Source organism: Chiloscyllium plagiosum, unplaced genomic scaffold, assembly GCF_037043375.1.
Source record: "Chiloscyllium plagiosum isolate Xiang-an unplaced genomic scaffold, Cpla_swu_hap1 HiC_scaffold_1, whole genome shotgun sequence".
Classification (NCBI taxonomy): Eukaryota; Metazoa; Chordata; class Chondrichthyes; order Orectolobiformes; family Hemiscylliidae; genus Chiloscyllium; species Chiloscyllium plagiosum.
The window spans coordinates 94,320,665-94,347,420 of record NW_028270139.1 but is presented as its reverse complement, the minus strand read 5'-3'; the positions used below and the strand labels follow the sequence as shown (position 1 = coordinate 94,347,420).

Genomic DNA, 26,756 nt, shown 5'->3' with positions numbered 1-26,756 from the left:
AGTACTCATTGAAAGAATGCTCTTAGCCTGAAGCACCCTGTTTTCCATATCAGATCTATAGCACTCAGTCAAGTGCATGGTCTCCTTTTGGATAACATATCTAATCTGGAAGAAACGGAAGAGGTCCCTACTTGACGATCCATATTTCCGAGTTACTTGATCAAATGACATTAACGTTTCACCCTCAAACATCACCCTAACAAGATATTCCCCTAACCATCCAAAGTTTAAACCTGGGATTCATTGTCCCTGGCTGGAAACCTGGTATGCCAACTATGGGAGTAAGCAAAGGTGTATTCGACATACTACCCTCCATTTGCCTCATTGCTCTCCATGGTTTTATTATGTTACTAACTATTGCATTACAGCAATGTTACGCCACTGTCCTCATTTTGTCTTAAAACAACAGGTTGATAAGAGGACACTTCGTCTTGGTGGCCTTACCATATCGATGTTGAGACCCCACAGGCCCAGTCATTTAGAAAAGATAGAAAGGAACGTAGTTGATATCTTCTAATGTCCGGGAGATCCACTCCCCACAATCGCTGGGGCAGTTGCAGTTTCGCAAGCTTAATAAGGGGCTGCTTCTGGCGCTAAATAAAAGAACAAAACCCCCCACCCCCCCCAATCTTTGAAAGTCTTGTTTAATCTTAACAAATAAATAAACAAAATTAGCCTTGAATAACTGATCAAAGTTAGGGTTAACAGAGAGGTCCAAGTAAAGAAAATTTCCCTGTGCCCACTTAAAGGAGAACTCACCTTCCATATCAGGTATTTCCCTAAGACCCCCCCATGGCATAGCCTGCAACTCTGAAAAATTGATCTTATAACCTGAGAAACTGGGCACTGAGACTGCCAGGTTCAAAAGAAAAATAAGAACATCATCCACATAGTGTAATCCTATGCATCTTTGACTCCACCTTTGGGGCAGCCATGTTAGAGTCCCTGTGAGTGGACTCCGCCAATGACACTTTAACCAAAGGTGAAAGGAGACAACCTTGCTGACAGCTAAAATGTTAAAATACTCAGACCTTGCACCATTGCTGAGAACCTCCACCAGAAGATCACCATAAAGGACAGGCCAAACTGCTCCAGAGTATTAAGGAGATATGGCCATTCCATCTGATCAAATGCCAGCATCCAAAGAGACCACCAATCCTTGAACTGATCGCTGTTGGCACAGTTGAATCATGTTAAGCAACCTCCTAACATTATTACAGAATCTACGATCCTTTGTAAAGCCTGTTTGATCATCTTTAACAAAATAGAGGGCAACACCTCTTCCAACCTCAATGCCAAAGTCTTAGACACAATTTTATAATCCAAATTTAACAGTGAGGAAATGTCTATAAGAAGTAGGTCCTCCAGGGCCTTCCCTTCCCTTGAGGATAGGAGAGATGTTAGCCCATCCCAAGGATGGTGGGAGGCAATCACAACTATATGAATAGTTATGTCTCTAGCATCGGTCGTAATGGTATGTTTACAAATTCGTTATAAAACCCACTGTGGGGACCATCCACTTTGAAGTTGCCTCACTGCCTCCTGTATCCCTTGTGCTGTTAATGGAGCACTAAGGAGAGGTGCCTATTCAGTAGGCATCCCAGGAAGATCCAAGTTCCTAAAAAGAAGACTCCATTTTATCCCGTCTATCCTCATAACATTCAGACTAATACAATTCAGAATAGAATCTTTGAAACACTGCATTGATCTTTTTAGCATTACATGTAAGAGCCCCATTCCCTTCCCTAACAGAAGCAATAAATTGGGAGGCATTCTTCTTCCTAAATTATATGCCAAATATTTACCTGGCCTATCACCATGCTCAAACAACCTTTCCATCCTGGCTGTATGTGTAAGTATGGAATCTGAGGCGGATCGAAGGGCTGTGATCCGCTGCAGCTTAATCACTGCTGGTCTATTGTAATATGCTGTCTCAGCTTATGTCAATCGTGCCTTGACTAGACTCTGCTGCTCTCCCTTCCATCACTTCTGACTGGCAGAGTATGAGATAATTATCCCTCCAGCATGGGCCTTAGCACTGTCCAAAGAATGGACAGCTTACTAGCTGTACCTGGGTTGGTGGCTAAAAATGCTTCAAATTCCCTAGAAAGTACTTGAACCTGCTGTTCTTGAGGATGAAGGGATCCATTTTCCAGTACCGAGACCTGATTGCATTACCCTTAATCTTGACCACTAAGTATACTGCTGCATGATCAGAGATAGCAATATTCACACCTGAACAAGATACAACTGAATCTAGAAGAGGCATAGGAGCTTGAGGAAAAAAAAAAATCAGTCCTTGTATGGTATTTATGAGGACTGGAAAAGAACATAGTCCTTGCATATAGGGTGGAGGAGTCTCCAAAGGTCTACCAACCCCAGTTCCACACAGATCATCCAACTGTTTAGATTGTGGACAAAGCTATGGAGAAGGGGGTTGCTTTGCGCATTCTATCCAGCACAGGATCCACAAGGCAATTAAAGTCATCCTGACCCATGTCCCTGCTCCCCACTCCCTCCCCCCAAGTAATAATATGACACAATGCAAAGGCCATCAGCTTAGTGCATCAGTCAAAACTTCAAGGGCCAGAGGACATTAGACATTCGAAGCATCATATTCCTCGCCATGTATTATGGCCTTAAGGATAACAAATCTGCCATATTCGTCTTTAACACAATCTGTTAAATGGAAGCTTGTTCCGGGCGCGCACAAACACACACGTCCATGCCGACCAGATATCCTAACCTAATCTGGTCCCATTACCAGTACTTGGCTCGTATCCCGTCTTAAAGGACGAGAAAAACACCCGATCATACCCTCCCTGCTGAAACTTTGTGTTTTCTTGAAGACTCAACAATACCTTTTTCCTTCTAACTGGCGAATTGATACCTCTAATATTCCAGGTGTGCCATTTAAGAACACTGCTAGCCTTGGCAACCATGTTTGACCTGCCGAGAGGAAGATTTCGACTTGCAGCATGCTGGAAATATGCAAAAGAAGACTTGTGGAACCTATTTACAAAAAACCCAAACACTAAACTAACTGCAAAATACAAAAGGCACTTGATGGGGGTCTCTACCCCCTGCCCATAGAGGGCGCTTACAACTTCCATGCACATCTCCATTCCCGCACCCCAGACCCAAGCAATAATGAACACTCTGCAACCCCCCAACTAAATACCAACACCAATCCTAATCAGAGGAAAAAAAACGCGGCAACAGAAAAAAACTCAAATATTATTGTCCAGGATGTAAATACATCTGCATTATTTTAAAGTGACCAAGAAACATTTCACTTATTCCGTGGAGTCAAATAACTGCACTGTCTCCTTGTGAGTAATATGAAGCACCACTGGGTATTTCATCGAATAGTGAATACCAAGGTCCCTTAATTTTCTCTTGACTTCATCAAAGTATTTCCTTTTACGGATCACCGCCGCAGAAAAGTCCTGGAAAAATATTGTTAGTCTCCTGATAAGTCAGGGCCTGTGGATCTTTCCCCATGCTTCCAGAAGATTCCAGGACACACTGCTTGTCCCTGTAGCTTTGAAATCGTACCAGGACCAGGCGGGGGCCCCGATCCAGATCTGATCTGTGCACCACAACCGAGTGAGCTCTGTCAACCTTCACCTGGTCTGCCTTGGCATCCCAGCCAAGAAACTGTGACAGCCAGTCTTCAAAAAAACTGGCTAGCTGCCCACCTTCCATTTCTAGCAGCCCAAAGACTTTGATATTTTTTCTCCTACCTTGATTTTCCAGATCATTGACCTGTTAAGTCAAACCCTGGACCTGGTTTTTTGAGGGCCTGGATCCGCCCCATTGAGGATGTGACTTTGGTCTCTGACACTGAGGTCCATCACTCGACCTCTTCAACTCGCTTCCCGAGCTCTTCCAACTCCTCCTCGTGCTTTTGTAGCATGACCGAAATTGGCTTCACCTGAATATGATTGTCTTCCATCAACTCCTTGATCATTGCTCAGATCGCCACAAATTCATCACCACCATTCTGCTGTACAAGTACCTCTTTCTCAGCTGCCAAGGGAGCTGCAGCCTGCATTTGCACTTGGGGGCACGTCCGATGCCTTTGGCAAGTGACCCATGTGTTGGGGCTTGGCTATATGCTTTCCTTTCATCATGCTTGCTCAAAAAGAATTCACAGTAGAACCTCGACTATCCAAACATAACCTTCTGAGTCCCAGATCATCGAAACAAGATCTCAAGGCCCTGCAAAAACGGCACCAGGCAACCTAGCATTTAGTTGACAGTTTGACTGCATTACGACTTTAATTACTAGGTATTTGAGAGGTGAGTTGCCAGATAATCGAGAGACGATCTGACAACCGGCACTTATAGATTACTGCTTGTTCCCAGCAACCCGAACTTCCCATCTATCTCGCTCGGACAATCGAGGTTCCATTGCAAATGGATTTAAACCGTTTCACAACCAGTTAACATCAATTTTCTTGAAAATGGTAAAGCATTGGAGGGGGTGGGGTTAAAATTATTAGTGCTGCTGGGCTGGGGTGCAGAGCTCAGCAAGGCAGATCTACTCAGATCGCCGCCATCTTGGATCCCCCCGAGTTTGGATTTTGAGTGGCATGTGGTTTGGTCTGTCTGAAGAGATTTCAAAATTAATGTGTATTTTGTTAGATATGGTGATGTTTTGAAATATTAAGATTAAATATTCCTAGTGAGTAATAGGGTTTGTTTGACGGAATGTAGTAAATGGGAACATGTTAAAGTTAGAGACTCTGGAAATTCTTTTAAGCTTCAATTACAGTTTCGAAGTTTTTTTTCCCCCAAAGTATTGGTTAAACTTGGATTTTTAAAAACCTTGTCCCTGAAGATGGGAAACAATTTAGAATGTAAGAAATAAGTGGCATATGGAGTTTAATTGAAAAGTCCCTGGCTAGAAGTGCTTGATTAAACACTGAAGGGGTTACTTAAAGCAAGAGTCTGTTTCAGTTGTATGAAGGCTCAAGGAACCGATCAGATTCTTAGCCAGGAATTTAATCTGCAGCTAAGTCAACTGTCTGTATGATGGTCATTGAAACCATGAAGAAAATAAATTATAATTTATCAAGCCAAATTTTTGACTGAAATCTGACTCTTCTATTAATAAACGTTATCTGGGTTCATATTAAGAATATATATCTGCTGCATACATCAGAAAATAACTACAAGCACAACTAACTGCCCTGGGCTGAATATTATTGAGTTATAGGAAATGATTTTTCAGCATCAAGAATTTCACCAGTGACCTTTTAATAGGCAATTGTTGTATTGTTGATTTGTAGTACTAAGTCATGATGAAATTCCTGCATTAACTAATGGCCAATTCAGTGAGGAAGTTGATTGTTTTCTGTGGCAAACTTAATGAATTTTTTTGAGATGCCAGAGTCTGGCTCTACTTTTGGGATAAGGTTTCAGAGTTTCTTTCCCATTTTCTTCAGCTGGAACCTGGGTGTGAAGATATGGACTATGATGTTACTTTTGTAGTAAGTGGGTGCTGACTGCTCAGACTTTGGTGTGAAGACAAACAGATGCAGGAGGTGCTACAGATTCCTGCGAACAGCATTCCATTCATAAGTCATTGCCTGCCCTTTTTGTAGAAAGGGCACTGACCATCTATAAAAGAGAAACTGCCACCCATGACGTTCAATGCATAACTATCACTGGACCCTCTGCTATCCATATCCTGGGAGTTGCCATTGGTCAGAAACTGAATTGGATCAACCGTATAAATTCTAAATGAGTGTAAGTTAGTGATTTGGGAATTATAGGGTGAATAAGTCTTCTAATTGTCGCACTCAATGCTGTGAATCAGGAGTGTAATAGAGTCCACTTGACCAGTTGGATACAGCTCCCAAAGCACTCTTAAGCTTGAAAGCATCCAGGGCAATATAGCTTGCTTGATTTGACACCTAATCCACTACCTTTTGAATGTTTATACATGTCAACACCAAATCCAAGTCTTGGCAGCTGTTTGTACCATCTCCAAGATGCACCACAGTAACTCAACAAATCTCATTGACTGCAACCTTTACCACATAAAAGTGGGACATGGCCCATAAACTGTGTGGCCAAGCTGACCTCTGTCCCTTAAACAAGGAATAAAAGGGATAGGGTCAATTCTATTTAAGAAATAGCAGAATAGAGGCAGATTTGGCTCAGGGGTTCAGCCCCTTGAGCCAAATCTGCCATTCGATATGGTCACGGTTGGTCCACTTGCCTGCATTTCCCTGTAACCTTTTATTTACACTCTCTTGATCTTATCATAGCCTTAAATATAGTAAAGACTCTGCATCCCTGTGGCAAGGCATTTCATAGACACTCAACCCTCTGAGAGAATAAATTCTTCCTCCTCTCAGCCTTAATTTGGCATCCATTAATTCCCTCCCCAAGAGCATCATTGGTCAACCAACAGTATGTGGACCGCCGCCTCCAGGAAAACTAGGAATGGGTAATAAACACTAGCCAGGCTATGATGCTCGTGTCTCAAGTGAATTTTTTAGAAAAAGGAATCTATGCCCTTCTAAGCTCTTCCATGAAGGGAAACATCCTTTCAGTTTTAATTTGTCCTGCTGAGGAATCCTGTATGTATTGAGATCACCTCTCATTCTTCTAAACTGCAGTGAGTAGAATCCTAGCCTGTTTGGCCTTTTTTCATATGATAATCGTCCTAGTGAATCTTCTCTGAACTGCTTCTAACAAAAATGATATCTTAAATAAGGGGACCAGAACTGCTCTCAGTATTCCACATGTGGTCTCACGAGCATTTTGTACAGATTTCCCTACTCTTCTACTCCGACTCCCTTTTAAACTGAGGATAATCATTCCATTAGCCTTCCTGATTACCTGTTGCACTTGTGTGCTAGCTTTGTGTTTCATGTTCAAGTACCCCATGTCACCAACCTGAAAAAAGAACCCTGATTCCGACTGCTTTCTGCCCATGAGCCAATTCTCCATCCATTGCAAATGTACTACTTCCAACAGCATGGGCTCTTATGACTTCACCTTATGAGAGGTACCTTTATTGAATGCCTTCATGAAGTCCTAATAGAACACATTTAATTGGTTCCCCTCTATCCGCTATGGTTAAGACTTCCTGCAAGTACTCATTAGTCAGACACTATTCCCTTTCATGAAGCCATGCTGACTCTGCTTGATTAGATTATGATTTTCTGTATGTGCTGCTATTATTTCCTTAATCGATTCCAATACATTCAAATAATACGAGTTCGCTAATTGTCGTACGTGACTTCTGCCTTTCTCTTTGAATATGGGTGTCACATTGGCAGTTTTCTAATCCTCTGGAACTTCCAAAAATCTTTAGATTTTGGAGAAAATTGCAACCAATGCATCCATTGTGTCTGTAGCTACCTTTTTTAGGATCTTGGATGCAAGCCATTAGGGTCTAGGGACTTATCTGCCTTTAGCCTCATTTAGTTTGTCTCATACTATTTCTTTAGTGATAGTACTTAACTCCTTCCCCCCCCAATTCTTCTATCAATGGGATGTTTGTATCTTCCAATGTGAAGACGACAGAATATCTGTTTAACTCTGCTACTGATTCCTTGTTTTCCATAAGTCTACGCAGGTTCATTTTCTGAAGAGCCTGTGTTTGCTTTGAACAAATGGCTTTTGAAAAGGACAAAATGATTGTTATACTTTATAAATTTTGTAAATCTGATCTATATACTTGTTTTGATACCTGATTTCTGTAATAAGAGTGCATTTAAGAAAAATCTTGTGATAATTTCACCTTTTTTTAACAATCATACAATTTCAAAAGCTGTTGTAGTTACTTTTGAAATATTCTCAATGCAAATTTGTGCTCTTCTCTGCAAGGTTCTGCTACCATGCATTTTTAAAAATGTGTTCTAATTTAGAGAAATTTTGGGTAAGCTCCCTTACATGGGAGGGCCCAGCAGATATCGGGGAGTAATCGTGCACTGCGAGTGCCACACCTGGAATGTCCTGCTTTTGTATATGTTAATGCTACTATATTGAAGACTTGTTCCTTTTTATAATTTCAGCGCTTATTATTTTGAATCATTTATAGGTGACAGTGGAGGATTTCGTCTAAATCGAGGAAGAACAGGCTTTCAGTCACCTCTTGTAACAAGAGGTGAGATGTTGACCGTCTTTCTTATATTCATCTTAAGACTGCGTGCCTTGGTTTTCATTTCATTCTCTAGCTCAATGTTATACTGTATTTTCAGCTTGATTTATATTGACAAGTGGCGTGAGCAGGTGGGTGGCAGGTGAGGTTCAATGCAGAGAAGTGTGAGGTAATGCACTTTGGGGGGGAAAATTGCTGAGGAATGACATGGGGTAAAATTCTAAAGGAGGTACAATAACTGAGGGACCTGGATGTGCGTAAGTATAGATCATTTGAAGGTACCTTGATTTTTTTTCTCCATTTGTAAAGACCCTTCATGCTTAGATCTGCAATTCTTTTGATGCTTTACAGCGGTTTCAGAGTTTCCAGCCGCCACCTCTTCACCATGGATATGCAATCCTTTTTACACGTTCATCTTCTCTCTCCTTTCACTTCTGTCTCTGTCTGTGTCTCAGTCTCTTTTCTCTCAGCCACCCCCTGTTGGGTCTTGTTGGTTCTGCCGCTGGGAGAAAGGCACTAGTTGTCCCTATCCATTACCACTCTTCTCTGTCTGAGCTCCTTTTCAGTTTGAACCTTTCTCCTTTTACATTGAAGGAAATGAGAAGGGTTAAATGTCTGGCCATGGGTACCCTCATCGCCATAAACTGTGGCCCATCTCTCGGTGGGTTCATAGAGCATTCCTTCCATTCCAACTTGATTTCCTCCCCATACCTCTTTCTCTGGTATGTTGGCATCAGTGTAGTTTCCCTCTCACCTGGACTGGGAAAAGCTTACCAAGTTTCACTTGTAACTTCCACCCTTCTCACTCCCTTTACCTCATCCATCTCTGACTTCTTTCTTCCCTTTCTCAACATTTTTGGGTATAGGCTGGCTCCCGACACCCACAACAATTCGATCTTACACAGTTAACTGGACTATATATCCTCCCACCCTGCTTCCTATAAAAACTGTGTTCTCCCAGTTTACTTGTTGCATATGTTCTGATGATGTTACCTTCTGCAACACATTTTTCAGCTCTGATCTCCAGCATCTGCAGTCCTCACTTTCTCCTACCTTCTGCAATGTACATGAATAGCTGAAAATGTGTTGCTGGAAAAGCGCAGCAGGTCAGGCAGCATCCAAGGAACAGGAGAATCGACATTTCGGGCATAAGCCCTTCTTCATGAATACTCAATAATTTTAGGGACTGGACACCACCTTCCATGTCTTTTTACCCACACCCCAGGCCCTGTGATCACACTGACTGCTTTTAGCACAGTTAACTCATTTTCACCTACTTTTGGTCCCTATTATCATCCAGCTTTCTCTTCCCCTTGATTTCGTTTACCCCTATTGTTTACTCCAATACTTAATACCTCCTGTCTTCAGTGTAAATTAACATTTCCAAGCTACCATCAATTCTGAAAAGGGTCACTGGACCTGAAATGTTAATTATGCTTTCTCTCCACAGATTAACGTCAGGCTTGATGAGCTTTTCAAGCAATTTCTGTTTTTGTTACTGCAAGTGACAGGACCGGTGGAGAGATCAGTAAATAATACATAGTTTTCTAGGCTTCATTAATAAGAACACAAGAGCAGAGTGTGGGCACCACATTGTAGGAAGGATGCAACTGCATTGGAGAGAGTGCAGACGTAATTTACAATAATAGTTCCAATGATGAGAACCTTCAATGATTAGGATAGATGGAAGAGATTAGGACTATTCTTTTCAGTGAGAAGGCTGCGGAAGCTGAAAGAGGAGAAGAGGTGAACCTGTTTTGGCTTGTAAAAGAAACCCCCAGAATGAGAGGGTGTAGATTGTGGGGTTATTTTTGATTCAGTCATGGGATGTTGGCATTGTTGCTTTGTCAGCATTTGTTGCCCTTGAAGCTGCCTCCTTGAACTGTTGGGAGTCCATATGCTACAGGTGGATCCACAGTGCTGTTAAGAAGGGAATTCCAGGATTTTGACCCAGCAAAAGAACAGTGATTATATTTCCATGCCGGGATGGTAAGTGACTCTGAGAGGAACTTGTCCGTGGTCAGGTAGTGGTGTTTCCATGTGTCTGCTGCCCTTCCCTGTCTAGATAAAAGTGGTTGTAGGATTGTGAGGTACTATCTAAGGATCTCAAGCAAATATTTGCAGTGCATCTTGCACATTATAATGCTGCTGAGTCATTGAACAGCACTGCATCCACAAACAGTCAAGCAGGCAGTTTTATCAGGAGTGGTGTCAAACTTCTTGAGTGTTGTTAGAACATAGAAAAGTACAGCACAGAACAAGCCCTTTGGCCCACGATGTTGTGCTGAGGGTTAATCCTAATGTAAAATAAAATAACTTAATCTAAGCACCCTTCCCTGTGCATGTCCAGCAGTCGTTTAAGTGTCCCCCATGACTCTAAGAGCTGCACTCTTCATGGCAAGTGGGAAATATTCCAGCACACTCCTGACTTGTGCCTTGTAGATGGACAGGCTCTGGGGAGCCAGGAGCTACTCAGTTCAGTATTCCTAGCTTCTGACCTGCACTTAGTCATAGAGTCATACAGCACGGAAACAGACCCTTTGGTCCAACTTGTCCATGCCGACCAGATATCCCAATCCAACCTCGTCCCACCTGCCAGTACCCAGCCCATATTCCTCCAAACCCTTCCTATTCATATCCCCATCCAGATGCCTTTTAAATGTTGCAATTGTACTAGCCTGCATCACTTCCTCTGGCAACTTATTCCATACATGTACCACCCTCTGTGTGAAAATGTTGCCCCTTAGGTCTCTTCTATATCTTTTCCCTCTCACCATAAACCTATGCCCTCTAGTTCTGGACTCCCAGACCCCCGGGAAGATACTTTGTCTATTTATTCTATCCATGCCCCTCATGATTTTGTAAACCTCTATAAGATCATTGTATGTATGTTGCATCTAGTTGACTTTATAGTCAGTGGTAACCTCCGGGATGTTGATGCCATTAAATATCCTGGAGCGATTATTAAGTTGTCTTACTGCAATGACCATTGTCTGGCATTTGTGTGTTGCAAATGTTACTTACCAAGCTTACAAAGTTAAAAATCACACAACACCAGGTTATAGTCCAACAGGTTTAATTGGAAGCACACTAGCTTTCGGAGCGTCGCTCCTTCATCAGGTGATAGTGGGTCCCAAAATATTCTCTGATATTTTGTCAAAGTTTGAACCAAAGCTGAAATGAGGTCAGAAGCTGAGGGGCTCTGATAGAAACCCAAGCTGGATGTCACTGAGCAGTTATTGTTAAGCAGGTGCAGCTTGATAGCACTGTTGATGCCTTCAGTCACTTTACTGACTATCAAGAGTAGACTGGTGGTAATTCTCTTCCCTCCTCCTACTCTATCACCACCACGACCTCTTCCTGCTCTCCCCATTTTAAAAATTGGATTTGACCTGCATTTCTATGTTCAGAAAATACATCCAACTTTCCACGTTTGGTAGTTGCTAGTGTTCGTAGCTGTACTGGTACACCTTGGCTAGGGGTACAGCATGTTCTAGTGCACAACTCTTCAGTATTATTGCCAGAATATTGTCAGGACCCATAGCATTTTGTAACATTCAGTGCTTCCAATGATTTTTAAATTTTTATTACATGGAGTTATTTTGGTTGATTTGATTTTGGGACCTGTGGAGGAGGCATGGAAGGATCATCCACTCAGCACTTCTGGCTGAAGATTGTTGAAGCAGTCGTCACCTTTATCACTTGCACTGATGTGCCGGGCTCTCTCATTTATTGAGGACAGGGATATTTGTGGATGGCTGCTTCAAGTGAGTTGCTAAATTGTCCACCTGCGTTCACAACTAGATATGGCAGAACTGCAGAGTTTAGATCTGATCCATTGATGATGGTTTAACTGTCTTGTGATATGCAATGAAGTGAGGGTCATGCAGAAAAGATTTTTATGTTGTGTGAATTGCTAAGGTATGGAATGCATTGTCTGAAATTGTAGTGACAGCTTCAATTTGAGGTGGTTGAAAGGTCATCAGATTTTTTGTTTTGGGTGAGCATGGTTTGCTGAGCTAGGAGGAAAAGGTAGGAGGTATGCAGTAGGTAACTAGAGCTGAACTTGATGATGAAGCCAGTGCAGGAGCGACGGGCTGAGTGACTACCATCTGCATTGTAATATTTATGATTCTGAATGGGCTAAGCACTAACAAACCCATCACAATAGCTACATGAATTCAAAGTTGCAAGAATGTAGGACCTTGTCTCTGCTTTCTATGATTAAATCTTGGCGGGGAATGAAGGAGATGTAAAATGATGTATAGTGAAATGAGAGCATACTGGTCTGTCTTGACGAATTATTTATTAAAGAGTCGCTCAGATGGGGTGAGAATGATAGGACAAACCAAAAAACTCATTCTTTAAATATAACATTACAGCTGAGTAGCTCAAACAATATGTGATCTTTTGATGAGAAAATCACAAGGAAATGATGATGCTTAAAATGGATAATACAACTTCACTATAAGCCATCACAGGTAAGGGTCTAATTATTTTCCAGCTAACATGACTTCTGTTACCTAAATTCTGAATTAAATGTCATCCTTGAACTGAAGCAATGATGCAAGATGACAAAAGTAAAATGCTACCAGTATTTTAATTCCGAAATAAGGAGAGAAAACTCTGGAACAGCTTGGGTACAACATATGAGGGAAATGAGTAATGTCGCTGATCAGTGATCCTTCAACATTGTGATTTAAGGTTTACAATTACCTGTATTATTTTAAATTCCGTATTTACTTGGCTTGTATTTCTGGAATTTTGAATTGCAGGTGGTTACAGAGGCAGAAATGAAGAACCCTTTTCTGGATCTACGTCTAAATTGGCAGGTGAGCTGTTCATCACTCCTGATGTTAACAGCACCAAAAGGTGTCCAGTGAATCTACAGCAAACGTTGTTTTAACCGGCATCTTGTGAATCTTAACCCTTGCTAAACCAGCAAAAATTATATAACAAATATAGGAAGTTTACTATGTTATTGCTATGCTGAAAATGTGTTGCTGGAAAAGCGCAGCAGGTCAGGCAGCATCCAAGGAACAGGAGAATCGACATTTCGGGCATAAGCCCTTCTTCAGGAATCCTACCATTTCTGAAGAAGGGCTTATGCCCGAAACGTCGATTCTCCTGTTCCTTGGATGCTGCCTGGCCTGCTGCGCTTTTCCAGCAACACGTTTGCAGCTCTGATCTCTAGCATCTGCAGCCCTCACTTTCTCCCCTGTGTTATTGCTATCTCAAGACTGTCTGTGTAGTCAGTTGAGGGTACAAGTGAGACAGCTCTTTTTTTAAGGCAAAGTTGCCCAATTATAAGTGAATTATGCTAAATAAAGTATAATAGTGATGTGTATACCCTTGGTGGGTATATTTGCATTAATTACATGGCTCTCTTGATCAACTGGTATATTTCTGGTCCCTTAGGTTCCGGTTAATACAATGTTTGCTGTGAATATTTTTGGCCTTCTGTCTAGATAAATACAACTGACTTCACTCTGACCTGTTTTCTGTCTTCCCATATTTGCTGTTCATCTTTTTGTGGCGAGCTCTGTTTCAGATATTTATCTACTTCTCTCCAGTCATGCACTTGTCTCTGCCTGGAGCAGAATGTTCCCACAATCCAGTGTTTGAAACAAAAACAATCCTAACCTTTTCCCTGGCACTTCTCCCACCCACAATCTTTTTAAAAAAAAAAAAATTTGTAACTCACCACTGACTCCAATTCTTTTTGATTACTCGAACCAACACTATTAACACTTCAAAAGGCACTATTATGGATTCATTTTTATTTTCTCTCTGCTTGATTATAATTGCTCAGTGTTGACATCATTAGAGCCCAGTTATGATGCCTTTTCTTTGAGTTTGTTAGATTATGAAGGTTCTATTTGAAATTGGAAAGAAAATACTTCATCCATTCAAAGCTGTTTGGCCAAGTGAATAGGGACCTTCAGCTTTGATCCAGGTTGTATTCTTTTTCAGGTCGTTGGAATTCTGGTGATGTTGAAGGTGATAAAAGCCAAGGTAATATTTGCTCATTCAAACTGAGCTTATTTGAAGATTTTACTTGTTCTTAAGTTAATTTTCATTGCTTGCATGTCTTTTTCCATCTTGGGACGTTGGATAAAGTGAAATAAATGTTCCATGAATTTAAAAAGAATAGGGAGGGGGGGGGGGAAAAAAGAGGGGGTGTAGCGCTGCTAATCTGGGTATCACAGCTACAGAAGTTACCATTGTCGAGGAGGGTCTGACTACTGAGTCAGTATGGGTAGAAATTAGGAACAGTAAGGGAGCAGTCACCTCATTAGGGGTTTACTACAGGCCCCCAATAACAGCAGGGAGATTGGAAAAAAGCATACGGCGGCAGATTTTGGAAGAGTGTGAATGTAGTAGGGTTGTTGTAATGGGTGACTTTAACTTTCCCAATATTGATTGGAACCTCCTTTTGAGAGATGGTTTGGAAGGAGCTGTTTTTGTAAGGTGTGTTCAGGAGGGTTTCCTAACTCAGTACGTTGACAGGCTGACGAGGGGAGAAGCCATTTTGGATTTGGTGCTCGACAATGAGCCGGGGCAGGTATCCGATCTTGCGGTGGGAGAGCATTTTGATAGTGACCACAACTGCCTCACATTCTACATAGCTCTGGAGAAGGAGAGAAGCAGGCACAATAGGAGGATATTTAATTGGGGAAAAGGAAACTATAATGTTAACAGACATGAGTTGGGAAGCATGGACTGGGATCAGTTGCTCCATGGAAAGGGCACTTTCGACATGTGGAGACTGTTTAAGGAACGGTTGTTGCGAGTGATGCATAAATGTGTTCCTCTGAGACAGGAATCTTGGATGACGAGAGCAGAGGAGCTTCTCGTTAAAAGAAAGAAGCAGCAGACATAAGGTGGAGGAAGCAAGGGTCTTGCTCAGATCTAGAGGATTACAGGCAGGCGAGGAAGGAGCTCAAAAAATGGTCTGAGGAGGGGGCACGAGAGAGGCTTGGCAGGAAGGATTATGGAGAATCCAAGGCATTTTACATGTAGGTGAGGAATAAGGGAATGATCAGAGAAAGAGTAGGGCCGATCAGGGATCACATGGGTAACTTGTGTATAGAGTCTGAGGAGGTAGGGGAAGCCCTAAATGAGTTTTTTGCTTCTGTCTTTGCTAAACAAAAAGGACCTTGTAGTGAATGAAACCATTGAAGAGCAGGTATGTATGCATGCTGGAACGGATAGAGATTGAGGAAACTGATGTGCTTAAAATTTTAACAAACATTAAGATTGACATGTCGCCAGGGTCAGACCTGATTTGTCATCGGCTGCTTTGGGAAGTGAGGAATGGGGTTGCTTCACCGCTTGTGAAGATCTTTGCATCCTCGCTCTCCACCGGAGTCGTACCTGAGGACTGGAGGGAGGCAAATGTAATTCCTCTCTTCAAGAAAGGAAATAGGGAAATCCCCGGCAATTACAGACCAGTCAGTCTCGCGTCTGTCGTCTGCAAGGTGTTAGAAAGAATTCTGAGGGATAGGATTTATGACCATCTGGATGAGCATGGCTTGATTAAATGCAGTCAGCATGGCTTTGTGAGGGGCAGATCATGCCTCACAAATCTTATTGAGTTCTTTGAGGATGTTACTAGACAAGCTGATGGTTGAGCGGTGGATGTGGTGTATATGGACTTCAGCAAGACATTTGATTAGGTTCCCCATGGTAGGCTCGTTCAGAAGGTCAGGAGGAATGGGATATAGGGAGATTTAGCTGTCTGGATATAGAATTGGCTGGTCGACTGAAGATGGCGAGTGGTAGTGGAAGGAAAGTATTCTGCCTGGAAGTCAGTGGTGAGTGGTGTTCCACAGGGCTCTGTTCTTGGGCCTCTACTCTTTGTAATTTTTATTAATGACAGATGAGGTGATTGAAAGATGGGTTAGCAAGTTTGCAGACGACACAAAGGTTGGAGGCGTCGTTGACAGTATAGAGGGCTGCAGCGAGACATTGACAGGATGCAGAGATGGGCTGAGAGGTGGCAGATGGAGTTCAACCTGAATAAATGCGAAGTGATGCATTTTGGAAGATCAAACTTGAAAGCTGAGTACAGGATTAAAGACAGGATTCTTGGCAGTTTGGAAGAACAGCAGGATCTTGGTGTGCAGGTACATAGATTAGATTACATTACAGTGTGAAAACAGGCCCTTCGGCCCAACAAGTCCACACCGACCCGACGAAGCGAACCCACCCATACCCCTACATTTTACCCCTTACCGAACACTACGGGCAATTTAGTATGGCCAATTCACCTGACCCTGCACATCTTTGGACTGTGGGAGGAAACCGGAGCACCCGGAGGAAACCCACGCAGACACGGGGAGAACGTGCAAACTCCACACAGTCAGTCGCCTGAGGCGGGAATTTAACCCGGGTCTCTGGTGCTGTGAGGCAACAGTGCTAACCACTGTGCCACCGTGCCGCCCTCTAATAGATCCCTTAAAATTGCCACCCAAGTGGACAGGGTTGTTAAGAAAGCATATGGTGTTTTGGCTTTCATTAACAGGGGGATTGAGTTTAAGAGCCATGAGATCTTGTTGCAGCTCTGCAAAACTTTGGTTAGACCGCACTTGGAATACTATGAGGGGAAAGTGAGGAGTGCAGATGCTGGAGATCCGAGCTGAAAATGTGTTGCTGGAAAAGCGCAGCAGGTCAGGCAGCATCCAAGGAGCAGGAGAATCGACGTTTCGGGCATGAGCCTTCCTAAAGAAGGGCTCGTGCCCGAAACGTCGATTCTCCTGCTCCTTGGATGCTGCCTGACCTGCGCTTTTTCAGCAACACATTTTCAACTTGGAATACTATGTCCAGTTCTGGTCGCCCTATTATAGGAAAGATGTAGATGCTTTGGAGAGGGTTCAGAGGAAGTTTACCAGGATGCTGCCTGGAATGGAGGGCTTATCTTACGAAGAGAGGTTGACTGAGCTCAGACTTCCTTTATTTGAAAAAAGGAAGAGAGGGGACTTAATTGAGGTGTACAAGATAATGAGAGGCATAGATAGAGTTGATAGCCAGACACTTTTTCCCAGGGCCGAAATTGTTAACACGAGGGGCCATAGTTTTAAGCTGTTTGGCAGAAAGTATAAAGGGGATGTCAGAGGTGGGTTCTTTATGCAGAGTTGTGAGAGCATGGAATGCGTTGCCAGCAGCAGTTGTGGAAGCGAGGTCATTGGGGATATTTAAGAGACTGCTGGATATGCATATGGTCACAGAAGTTTGAGGGTTCGTACATTAGGTTTACCTTACACGAGGATCAATGGTCAGCACAATATCGTGGGCTGAAGGGCCTGTTCTGTGCTGTACTGTTCTATGTTCTAATTTTAGAACAGCAGCTCAAGATCTGCTGTGAAATGCAGGCCTTCGTAATGATCCAGTGTCACAAAGCTGGCTGCTTTTTTTCTAAAAGCTGTTCCTTTTCTCAAGGATACGATGTTCTTGGTTTTTATTTTTCAGATGGGTATTAAATGCACTTGGTGCCAATTAGTCTAGTGTGGTACAGAGATTAAAGAGTATTGAGAGGACTTTTTGTTTATATGTAAACAGATAAGACTTCAAGCCAAAGCAGTCATGTTTTCGAAGTGACCTGTATAATGAAAGTGGAGTGGTCAGCTCAAGCCTAGCAGCTTAGTCCAGTCCAGAACTAGTTGGGAGTTCAACAGTGAACTGCATGGAAACAAACTCTCTCTGGCTCTGCCATTCTATCTACATCCTGTAAACATCTGTTCCATTCATTTATACTGGTTTCAAAGGGGGTTTGCTTATTGGGACTGTTGTGTATATTCAGAACAGCATAATTAAGTCTAGTTTGGATAGACTGAGTTCTGCAGGGGTTCTTTATTCTGTTTTTGTGTTTCGTAGTGTAATTTTGTGAATAAATTTCTGTTTTTAAAATCTAGTAGTCAACCTAGCTATCTTACTCTGGGTAATTTCACTGTACACTTGCTGAAGCAAATTACAAAGTTATGTCTGGGCTGCCGGTTTAAAAATGTTTTGAGTGGTCTGGTCTCGTCCATAATACCAGTGTACCCAAGTTTTTTTTTTCTGTAAAGTGGAATTTTAATGCAGGAGTTGTGGAAAGCTGTTTTTTTCCTGCATGGGCAATTACTTAACTTTGGTATTTGGCACTAAAAAACAATTAGTTGCATATAGAGCATGATTTTATTTAGGTGGAGCAGGGATTCCTTTCAAAACCTGGACCTGAGGGAGTACCATTTTAAAACATTTTTAAATTTTTCTCCTTCTGTCTCCAACCATTGAAAAACCTGTGAATGCTGGAAATCCAAAACAAAAAAAGATTGCTGGTAAATCTCAGCAGGTTTGGCAGCATCTCTGGAGGGAAAGCAGAGTTAGTATTTCTGGTCCAATGATCGTTTTTCAGAACTGATGGTAGCTAGGAAAAGGTTGGCCTGTATGCTAAGCAGGGGACAGACGAAACTGTTAGGTACAGACAGAGCCCTGAGAGAGAGAAAAAACAATTGGGCAGTCAAAGGGTTGGTTTATGATCAGCCTGGGAGAACGAATTGCAACGATTAATTGTTTCTCTTTGGTGCATAATTAATGATAGTGGCTCAATATGGCTTGCCAAAAAATGTAGTTGTTGGATTAGATCCAAAAAGGGGAGACATACAAAATTGCTAAAAGAAAAATAGAGGATTGGGAGCATTTTAGAACAAAAAGTTTGATCAAGATAGGACAATTACAGCATGTATAAATTTGCAGGGAGTACAGAAGCTTTTGAGTTCTGAAGTAGGGTCACTGGACTCGATACATTAACTCTGATTTCTCTCTACTGATGTTGCCTGCTGACTTTTCCAGAAATTTCTGATTTGCAGCATCCACAGTTCCTTTTTTAATGGGAGCTTTTATGGTCAGTTTCTAGTAAAATGTGAAGAGAACAAGATTAGTTAAATCAAATGTAGGTCCTTTCCTATTGGAAACCAGGGAAATTATAAAAGGGAACAAAGAACTGGCAGAAGTTTTGAAAACATACTTTGGCTTTCTCTTCATGAAAGAGGGTAAAATAACCTTCCAGAAATGTTCGGAACCAAGGATGTAATGAGAGGGTGGAATTGAAGGAAATCAGTATTAATAAGAAAATTATGCAAGAGAAATTTAATAGGGTCAAAGGTTGACAACTAATCCACATAGCCGATAATATGTTGCTGGAAAAGCGCAGCAAGTCAGGCAGCATCCAAGGAGCAGGAGAATCGACCTTTCGGGCATGAGCCCTTCTTCAGGAACAAATCCACATACCAGAGTATCAAAGCAAGTGGCCCTTGATATATATTGGGTGTGTTGATGGTCATCTTTCAAAATTCTATCTGCTGTGGAGCAGTTTTTACAAATTGGCAGGTGGCAAATGTAACCCCGTTATTTTTAAAAGGGAGCAAACAACTGAAATATAGACCAGTTAGCCTAATATCAGTAGTGAGGAAAATATTAGTCTGTTATAAAAAGGCACACTAACAGAACAATGGGAAGGCATTAACATATTAGGACAAAGCCAGTGTAGGTTTATCTAAGGTAAATCATGCCTAATTAATATGCTAGAGTATTTTGAGGATGTAACTAGACAAATAGTTCAGAAAATTAGTGAATGTGGTGTATTTGGATTTTCAGAAGGGTTTTATCATAAAATGTTAGTGGGCACAGTTTTTAAGTGCATGGGAAAGGTAGTAAAATATTAACATAGATCAAGAATTGGTTGATTCTTGGTTGATCATCTGATGAAGGAGCGTCGCTCCGAAAGCTAGTGTGCTTCCAATTAAACCTGTTGGACTATAACCTGGTGTTGTGATTTTTAACCTTGATTCTTGGAGGCAGCTACTAGTGAGGTACTGCAAGGATCAGTGCTTGGACCCCAGTTATTCGCAACATATATGCAGATATGCTTTCATGATTGACCAAAACTGGATTGGATTTGAGTGTGAAGTAGATGCAAAGAAGTGACTAGTTCAGTGGGCAAACACATGGCAATGCAGGACAGTGTGGCTGAATGTAGGGTTATACACTTCAGTGTGAAAAACAGGAAGAATATTTGTTAAATGTACACTGGGAATTATGGGTGTATAAAGAGATCTGTGTGCTCTTGCATGACAAGCAATGAAAGTAGACAGGCAGGTACTGTAAGCAGTTGGGAAGGCAAATGGTATATTTGCTTTAATTGAAAGAGGATTTGAGTTCTGATGTAGGGGGTGCCTTACTGAGGTTATTCAGGGCCTTATGAATATCCTGTAGTATGGGCACCTCTTACACACCAGTTCCTCATTCATCACCATCTCCTCTTCCTTCACCCTTTTATTTCTATCTGGCTATCTTTTGGCTATCCAGGTTACTCCTTACTGTAGGAAAATATGAATTTTTATCAGCTTGGCTTCTGTTTGTGGGATCTGTTGATGATTTACAAGGAAGTTGCCAGTGCTGGAGTGTTTGAGCTATGGGGGAGGCCGAATAGACTGGAGCTATTTTCCCTGGGCCATCAAAAGCTGAGGGGTGATCTTACAGAGGTTTATAAAATCATGAGGGGCATGGATAGGGTGAATAACCATGGTCTCTTTCTGAGGGTAGGGAAGTCCCAAAAGTAGAGGGCATAGATTTAAGGTGACTAGGGAGAGATTTAAAAGGGACCTAATTCACAACTGTTTCATGCAGAGGATGGTGAATGTATGGAATGAGCTGCCAGAGGAAGTGGTAGAGGCTGGTACAATTGCAATATTTAAAAGGCATCTGAATGGGGATATGGAATAGGAAGGCCAAATGTTGGCAAATGGGATTAGGTTAATTTTGGATATCTGGCTGCATGGATGTGTTGGATAAAGGGTCTCTTTCTGTGATGTATGTCTCTGACTATGCGTTCTGGAGTTAAAAATCCAGAGCAAGTGAGGCAATGATCACTTCCTTGTTTACAGCATGTTGATAAATGGCCACAAGAAAATGGCCATCAGCATTTTTCTAATCCTGTGGAGTCTCTGTGACTTCGGATCACGTGGATAAGGAAGTCTTGATGCCCTAAAGCTAACCATTTTACAAAAACAAGTACGTAGTTTGAATATGGATAGATCACTCTTATCCTGATTTACTTAGTGCAGTGACCTAAAACTATAGCTACAAAAACAGGAATTGTTGGGAAAACTCTGCAGATCTGGCAGCATCTATGGAGAGAAAAGAGTCAATGATTTGAGTCCAGTTATCCTTCTTTACAGGTGGACAAGGGTCACTCGACCCAAAACATTAATGCTGATGTCTCTCCACTGATGATACCACACTTGCTGATGTCTCCCAGCAATTTGTTTTGGTTCTGAATTCTAGCATCTACCGTTTGTTTTAGAAAACTACAGCTACTTGGGTGATAGACTTGTATGGTTCCAGAACTTTACCCATTAAGTTGATTTGAAGCCTGCAGTAAAATTGTACAAAATTCAGAATGGCAGGCAGTGCTGTGTTCACTGATGCCCAGAGGATTTAATTTGGAGAGTGCTTTTAAGCAGTTAAGAGTGTCCATTGTTACAGTTTGTGGAGTTGGCTTCTTGTTTTTGTTTCTTTTCTGATGTTTGAAGATATTTTGATGCAAATTAAAAGTTTTGAGGGTCGGCATGGAGGAGTTGGACCAAAGGGTCTGTTTCTGTGCTGTACATCTCTGTGGCTCTATGCTTATTCCCTCCCCTCCATTTGGAAGCCTGGATTTTGAGACCTTTGCATTTTTAAGAAAAAATTGAAGTTATCGAGATCATCAATTGACCACACTCCACCTGGTGACAGAAACTGGTCGGTGCAGCAAGTTGTTGCAGGCAGGCCATATGAGTATAGCAAGTTTGATTTTGAGTTGATGTATTGTCACAATATTGGTAATATTGAAGCACTTTACTGACATTAACTAATTGATTCAACTTTAAACAGAACACTGTAGACTTTTAAGTGGAGCCCATAATTACCTGAAGGGGGAAATGTTTCAGATATCAGGCAAGAGGTGGTGCAGTTAAAGTTTTTTTAATGTGCAGTGATTCTGTTCCAAAATCTTTCTCAGTTGAGGTAACAGTGGATGGTGAATCTCTCTCCTCCAGGTTCAACACCACTTGGAAGAAATGTGGTATAGAATATATGGAGTGGGAGATTTAATTGTCTTCCACCTAGAAAGTCTCTAACACCATTACTAACGTGTGCTGACTATGGTCTGAAGTACATTGCCATACGTTGAAAGAAAATAAACAATTGAGCTCAATCCGCATACTTGGTTTGTCTGCTCATGAAAATATTAGTAGATTCTCCACTGCACAGTTCTTTCATGAAGATGGGCTTCACTTTTAAAAGAGGATGACCTCCATTGTCATTACAGGACGTGTGATCAATGGGATAAATTCAGAATGGATATCGCAGTTCCAAAAAAAAAAAACAGCATCCATGAAGTGCTATGGACTGTGAAGCAGAACTCTATTCCTTCATCAGTTAAACTGGCATGGCACATCGCCCTCACTGCATTTGAAGCAAACTAGGGGAACCAGTCCTGGTTCAATGAATCAGAGTATTTTTAAGAACGAGTTGTCAACCTGATGAAGTTGCAGCACAGAACTCTGAATCTTACAGAGGAACTATGCTGCAATCAGCAGATTATCCAAACTCTGAAGACTACCTAACTGCAGCTCCTTACCCAGTGTCACTGTGGCAGTACCTAAACTACATTAATGGCATAATTTCAAGAAGATTGCTTACTGCAGTACTCCAGAAGGGTGGGCTTGTGACCGCTCTTTTCCATGAACGAAAGGCAGAGTGGGGAAATCTAATAAGGGTGAGCAAGATATTTCCGTTGCATTAGAGCCAACATGCAGTCTCCAGAGAGCAAAGCCTCTCTCTCAAAGGTGGCTATCTAGATTGATTTGAGCAATCCAGGTTCCATTGAAGTCAGTTTTGAACAATTCCTGAAGCCTTGCAGCAATCATCAGTCAACTTTGACTGACTGTTAGTGCAAATTGTGACAAAAATGGATTCTGCAAAGAGGACCCCACAATGCAAATTGCCAAGTTAAACTTCCAAGTGAGCATTGGACAACTGTCAACCACTTCTGACCTATTGTGATCGATATTTTCATTTTCTCCACCAATGGAAGACTTCAAAACCTTGTCATGTCTCTGTGGATCTTCTAATCAAACCGTGAGCATCATCAATGAACATGGCTTTTTCAGGGGGAATCCTTAGCCTCCAAAGCAGTGTTGTTACACTGGAAGCTTTCTGTTTTCGATTCCTAGCATGGGAAGTAGTATTGAATCTACAAGGCAGAGGACTTCCTGCTCTATATTTTGTCATTTCTTAAGATCTCATATTGCTGATATTATTTTGCTGTCTTTAGCATGTGGAGCCAGTTAGGTATTACTGAATGGCATTTGCTTTACAAATATTTAATCTTTCATACATCCATTCTGGACCAACTTTGTTTTCGTTTTTGGAGGAAGGAACTCTTATTGTAGGTGCTGTTCATGTTGTCTAGATTGAAGGCAGCTGATTCTTCCTCTCTGGTTACATCGATGTGAAAAGACTTTGGCTCCTTCTCTCTGTTATGGCCAATTAGATAGGCTGAATGCCTCCCGCCTTTACAGTTTATTCAGTTGGTTGCAACAAAGATTGTTACTGTTTTAACACAAGACTGTACTTTCTCCAACGAAAGTCAATAGTTAATCTTCATTTTACTGTATCAGTAAGGAGCTAATTAAAGGTTTTTGAGTTTAAAAAGAGAACAAGTTCATTACCCGTCTGTCACTTGGTTTCAAACGACATGTCAAAGTCAGTGTGACGTTTTTTAAAACCATTGCCATCCATGAAAGTCCCTGGTATTAAGTTGGATGATGAAATTCTGTATCAGTAGTCCATATTTTGCATTGTAACATTTTTCCCTGCATCTCTTATTGAAACCTAAGCATTCTTCCCATAAACTGTGTTTAGGGAAATTTATGACGTGAAAGATGAATGCAGGCACTTGCTTTGGTATGTTATGCCCCTAGAGATTGTGCAAAATAAAAATTTCATCTTTTAAGCTGATACTCTAAATATTTTACTTTAGTAACATTTTAGCGAAGAAGGTTTTCTAAGATTGCAGAGGGATCTTGATCAAAGGGTCAGTGGGCTCAAAAATAACAAATGGAGTTCAGTCTAGATAATTGAGGTATTTTGTTTTTGTACAACAAACAATGGGAGGGCTTGTACAATTAATGTCAGGGCCTTTGTTAGTGTTGCAGAACAGAGGAATCTCTGGGTTCAGGTACATAATTCTATTGAGGTTTGTGTCACGCATATAGACTGGGTAGTTAAAAAGGCATTTGGCACATTTTGCTTTCATTGTTCAGTCCTTTTGGGTGTAGGAGTTGGGATGTCATGTTGAGGTTGTGCAGGACATTGGTGAGGTCTCTTGAATATGATGCCCAGTTTTGTCTGTCTATTTACAGGAAAGATATTAAGCTGGAGAAGATTCAGAGGGATTTACCAGGATGTTGCCTGGTATGGAAGGTTTTAGTTAGACTGGGACATCTTTCATCTAGAACATAGGAGGTTGAGAGGTGATCCATAGAAATTTATTTTTAAAAATGGGGTATTGATACAGTTAATGGTAGCTGTATTCTCTCCCAAGGATGGGGGAGTTTCAAGACAAGGGGGTGCAACTTTAAAGGTGAGAGGAGAGAGATTTTAAAAAAGACATGAGGGGCACATTTTTCACAGTGGTTCACGTATGGAATGAACTTCCTGAGGAAGTGGTAGATGTGGGTACAGTTACAACCTTTTAAAAGACATTTTGATTAATATATGAATAGGAAAGGTTTGGAGGGATATGGGCCTGGAAAGACGGGTGGGACTAATTTGGTTTGGGATTATGTTCAGCATGGTCTAGTTGGACTGAGGAGTCTGTTTTTCTGTGCTGTATGACTCCGACTCTTTATTATAATACGAATTGAGATTTAAATTGTATACATTCAAATCTAATTCATGTGTTTCTTCATAGGCCCTAAAGTGACCTATGTTCCTCCTCCACCACCTGAAGAAGAGAGTGCCATCTTTTCTCGCTATCAGACTGGTATTAACTTTGATAAATATGATGACATTCTGGTTGATGTTTCAGGATTTAATGTTCCCCCTGCAATACTGGTTAGTATTGAAACTTCATTGAGTTTAATAAATTGTTAGAGCTGATACGTTGACTGCATTCAATTTCTGTACATAATGTTGTGATGTTGGAAGTTTAATTTTCTGCAGAAGACCTGAACGTTTGCAGCTTTGTGTTGTCCATTTTTCACTGGGATGGTGTTCAAGTTGGGCAGTGAGTTGAGTGTATCTATAGACACCTCTTTGGTCTAGATATTGGGCCAGATGTTCAGTTGTTCATGGTTTAGTATGACACTAAATAGTGCTTTAATTGGTCAGACATCAAGGAACCTTTTAGCTTGCCTCTTTTGTACCTGGAGAATAGAATGGGAAATTGAGCAGTAATTTTGTGTATGTAATCTTTGGAAACATTTGTCCAAAAATTGATCATCACATGAAATTATTTTGACTGTTAATGTATGTTAATCTTGAAATATAAAAGGCAATGTCATTCCACCTTAGCAATAATTATTTCCGTAATATGATCTAAAGACACTTCCTCAAAGTAAAGTTTTTTTTGTGTAAAAAAAAAAAATTGTAAATTATATACCCCTTCCAGTATACACTTCTGTTTTGATACACCATATTACATTTGCCTTGTTGGACCCTCAATATGTTGTTTTAACTTTAGAGGGTCTGGTTTATTTGGTCTTCTTTTGATGGCATGTTCGGGGGAAAAAAAGAGGGGAGAAGAGTCTTCCAGAATGGATGATGTCTGTGACAACAGCTCTTTCCCCATTGTTGATTTGCTCAAAGACGAATATGTGCTTGTATTCCATGCTTCTCAGTATCTCCTTCCCCGTCTCTTTCTCTCTCCCCCCCCCCAAGAAAATGGAATGAAATGTGGAAAAATAGTTAAAGGCTACAATGCATCATGTTGATCACATACCTCCAGTACTGGAATGGTATATCTTTAAGCAATAATGTCAAGTAAATTTTAAACTCAATGGAAAGAAAGTTTTCTTTGGGGGAAGAGGCAGATATGCTAATATTCAAGATTGTGAAAATGATAATGTGGATCCCCTTAAAAAGGAGGCAAGTGGTATTTTATTGAGAATCCAAATGAAGAGAAGATAGGTGCTGTATAGAACAAGATACAACTTGTTATGACAGATATTTGGATTTAAACAACCTTTATTTTTAATATTTGTAAGGCACTGTGGGATGTTTTACAATGTTATTAACAATGAATTAGCATGGCCATGTGCGTTATTAGGTCAAGCAACCAAAAGTTTAGTGAAGGAGCTTGATTTTTAAAAATAAAATGATCATATTGACAGAGAGAAACTGCTTGACGGGCAGAGATATGTGAGTGAGTGGGTAGTGTGTAATATATCTATTGCAGGAAGACGTTCCTGGGGAGTAATGTAAGTTTTTATACAAACTCTCTTGGTCTTCCGTATGAGAACTGTTACTGGATGGAAGAAGAAAACACAATAAATTAGGTCTTTATGGGAGTCCACAACTAGGCATAGGATTAGGGTGAGAAGGG

General features: G+C 41.3%; 1 protein-coding gene across 5 annotated transcripts in view; it reads left to right on the top strand.

Annotated features, from left to right (window-relative positions):
• ddx4 (DEAD (Asp-Glu-Ala-Asp) box polypeptide 4) overlaps positions 1–26,756 on the top strand; it is a 95,872-nt gene that overhangs the window by 39,464 nt on the left and 29,652 nt on the right. For 4 of the 5 annotated variants that reach the window (XM_043688816.2, XM_043688756.2, XM_087989050.1 and 1 more), the window contains 4 exons: positions 8,066–8,131; positions 12,901–12,957; positions 14,099–14,140; positions 25,125–25,267. In XM_043688816.2, coding sequence (XP_043544751.1) covers positions 8,066–8,131; positions 12,901–12,957; positions 14,099–14,140; positions 25,125–25,267 — 308 coding nt within the window. The remainder of the gene's footprint in view (positions 1–8,065; positions 8,132–12,900; positions 12,958–14,098; positions 14,141–25,124; positions 25,268–26,756) is intronic. The other variant, XM_087989053.1, reaches the window with a different exon arrangement.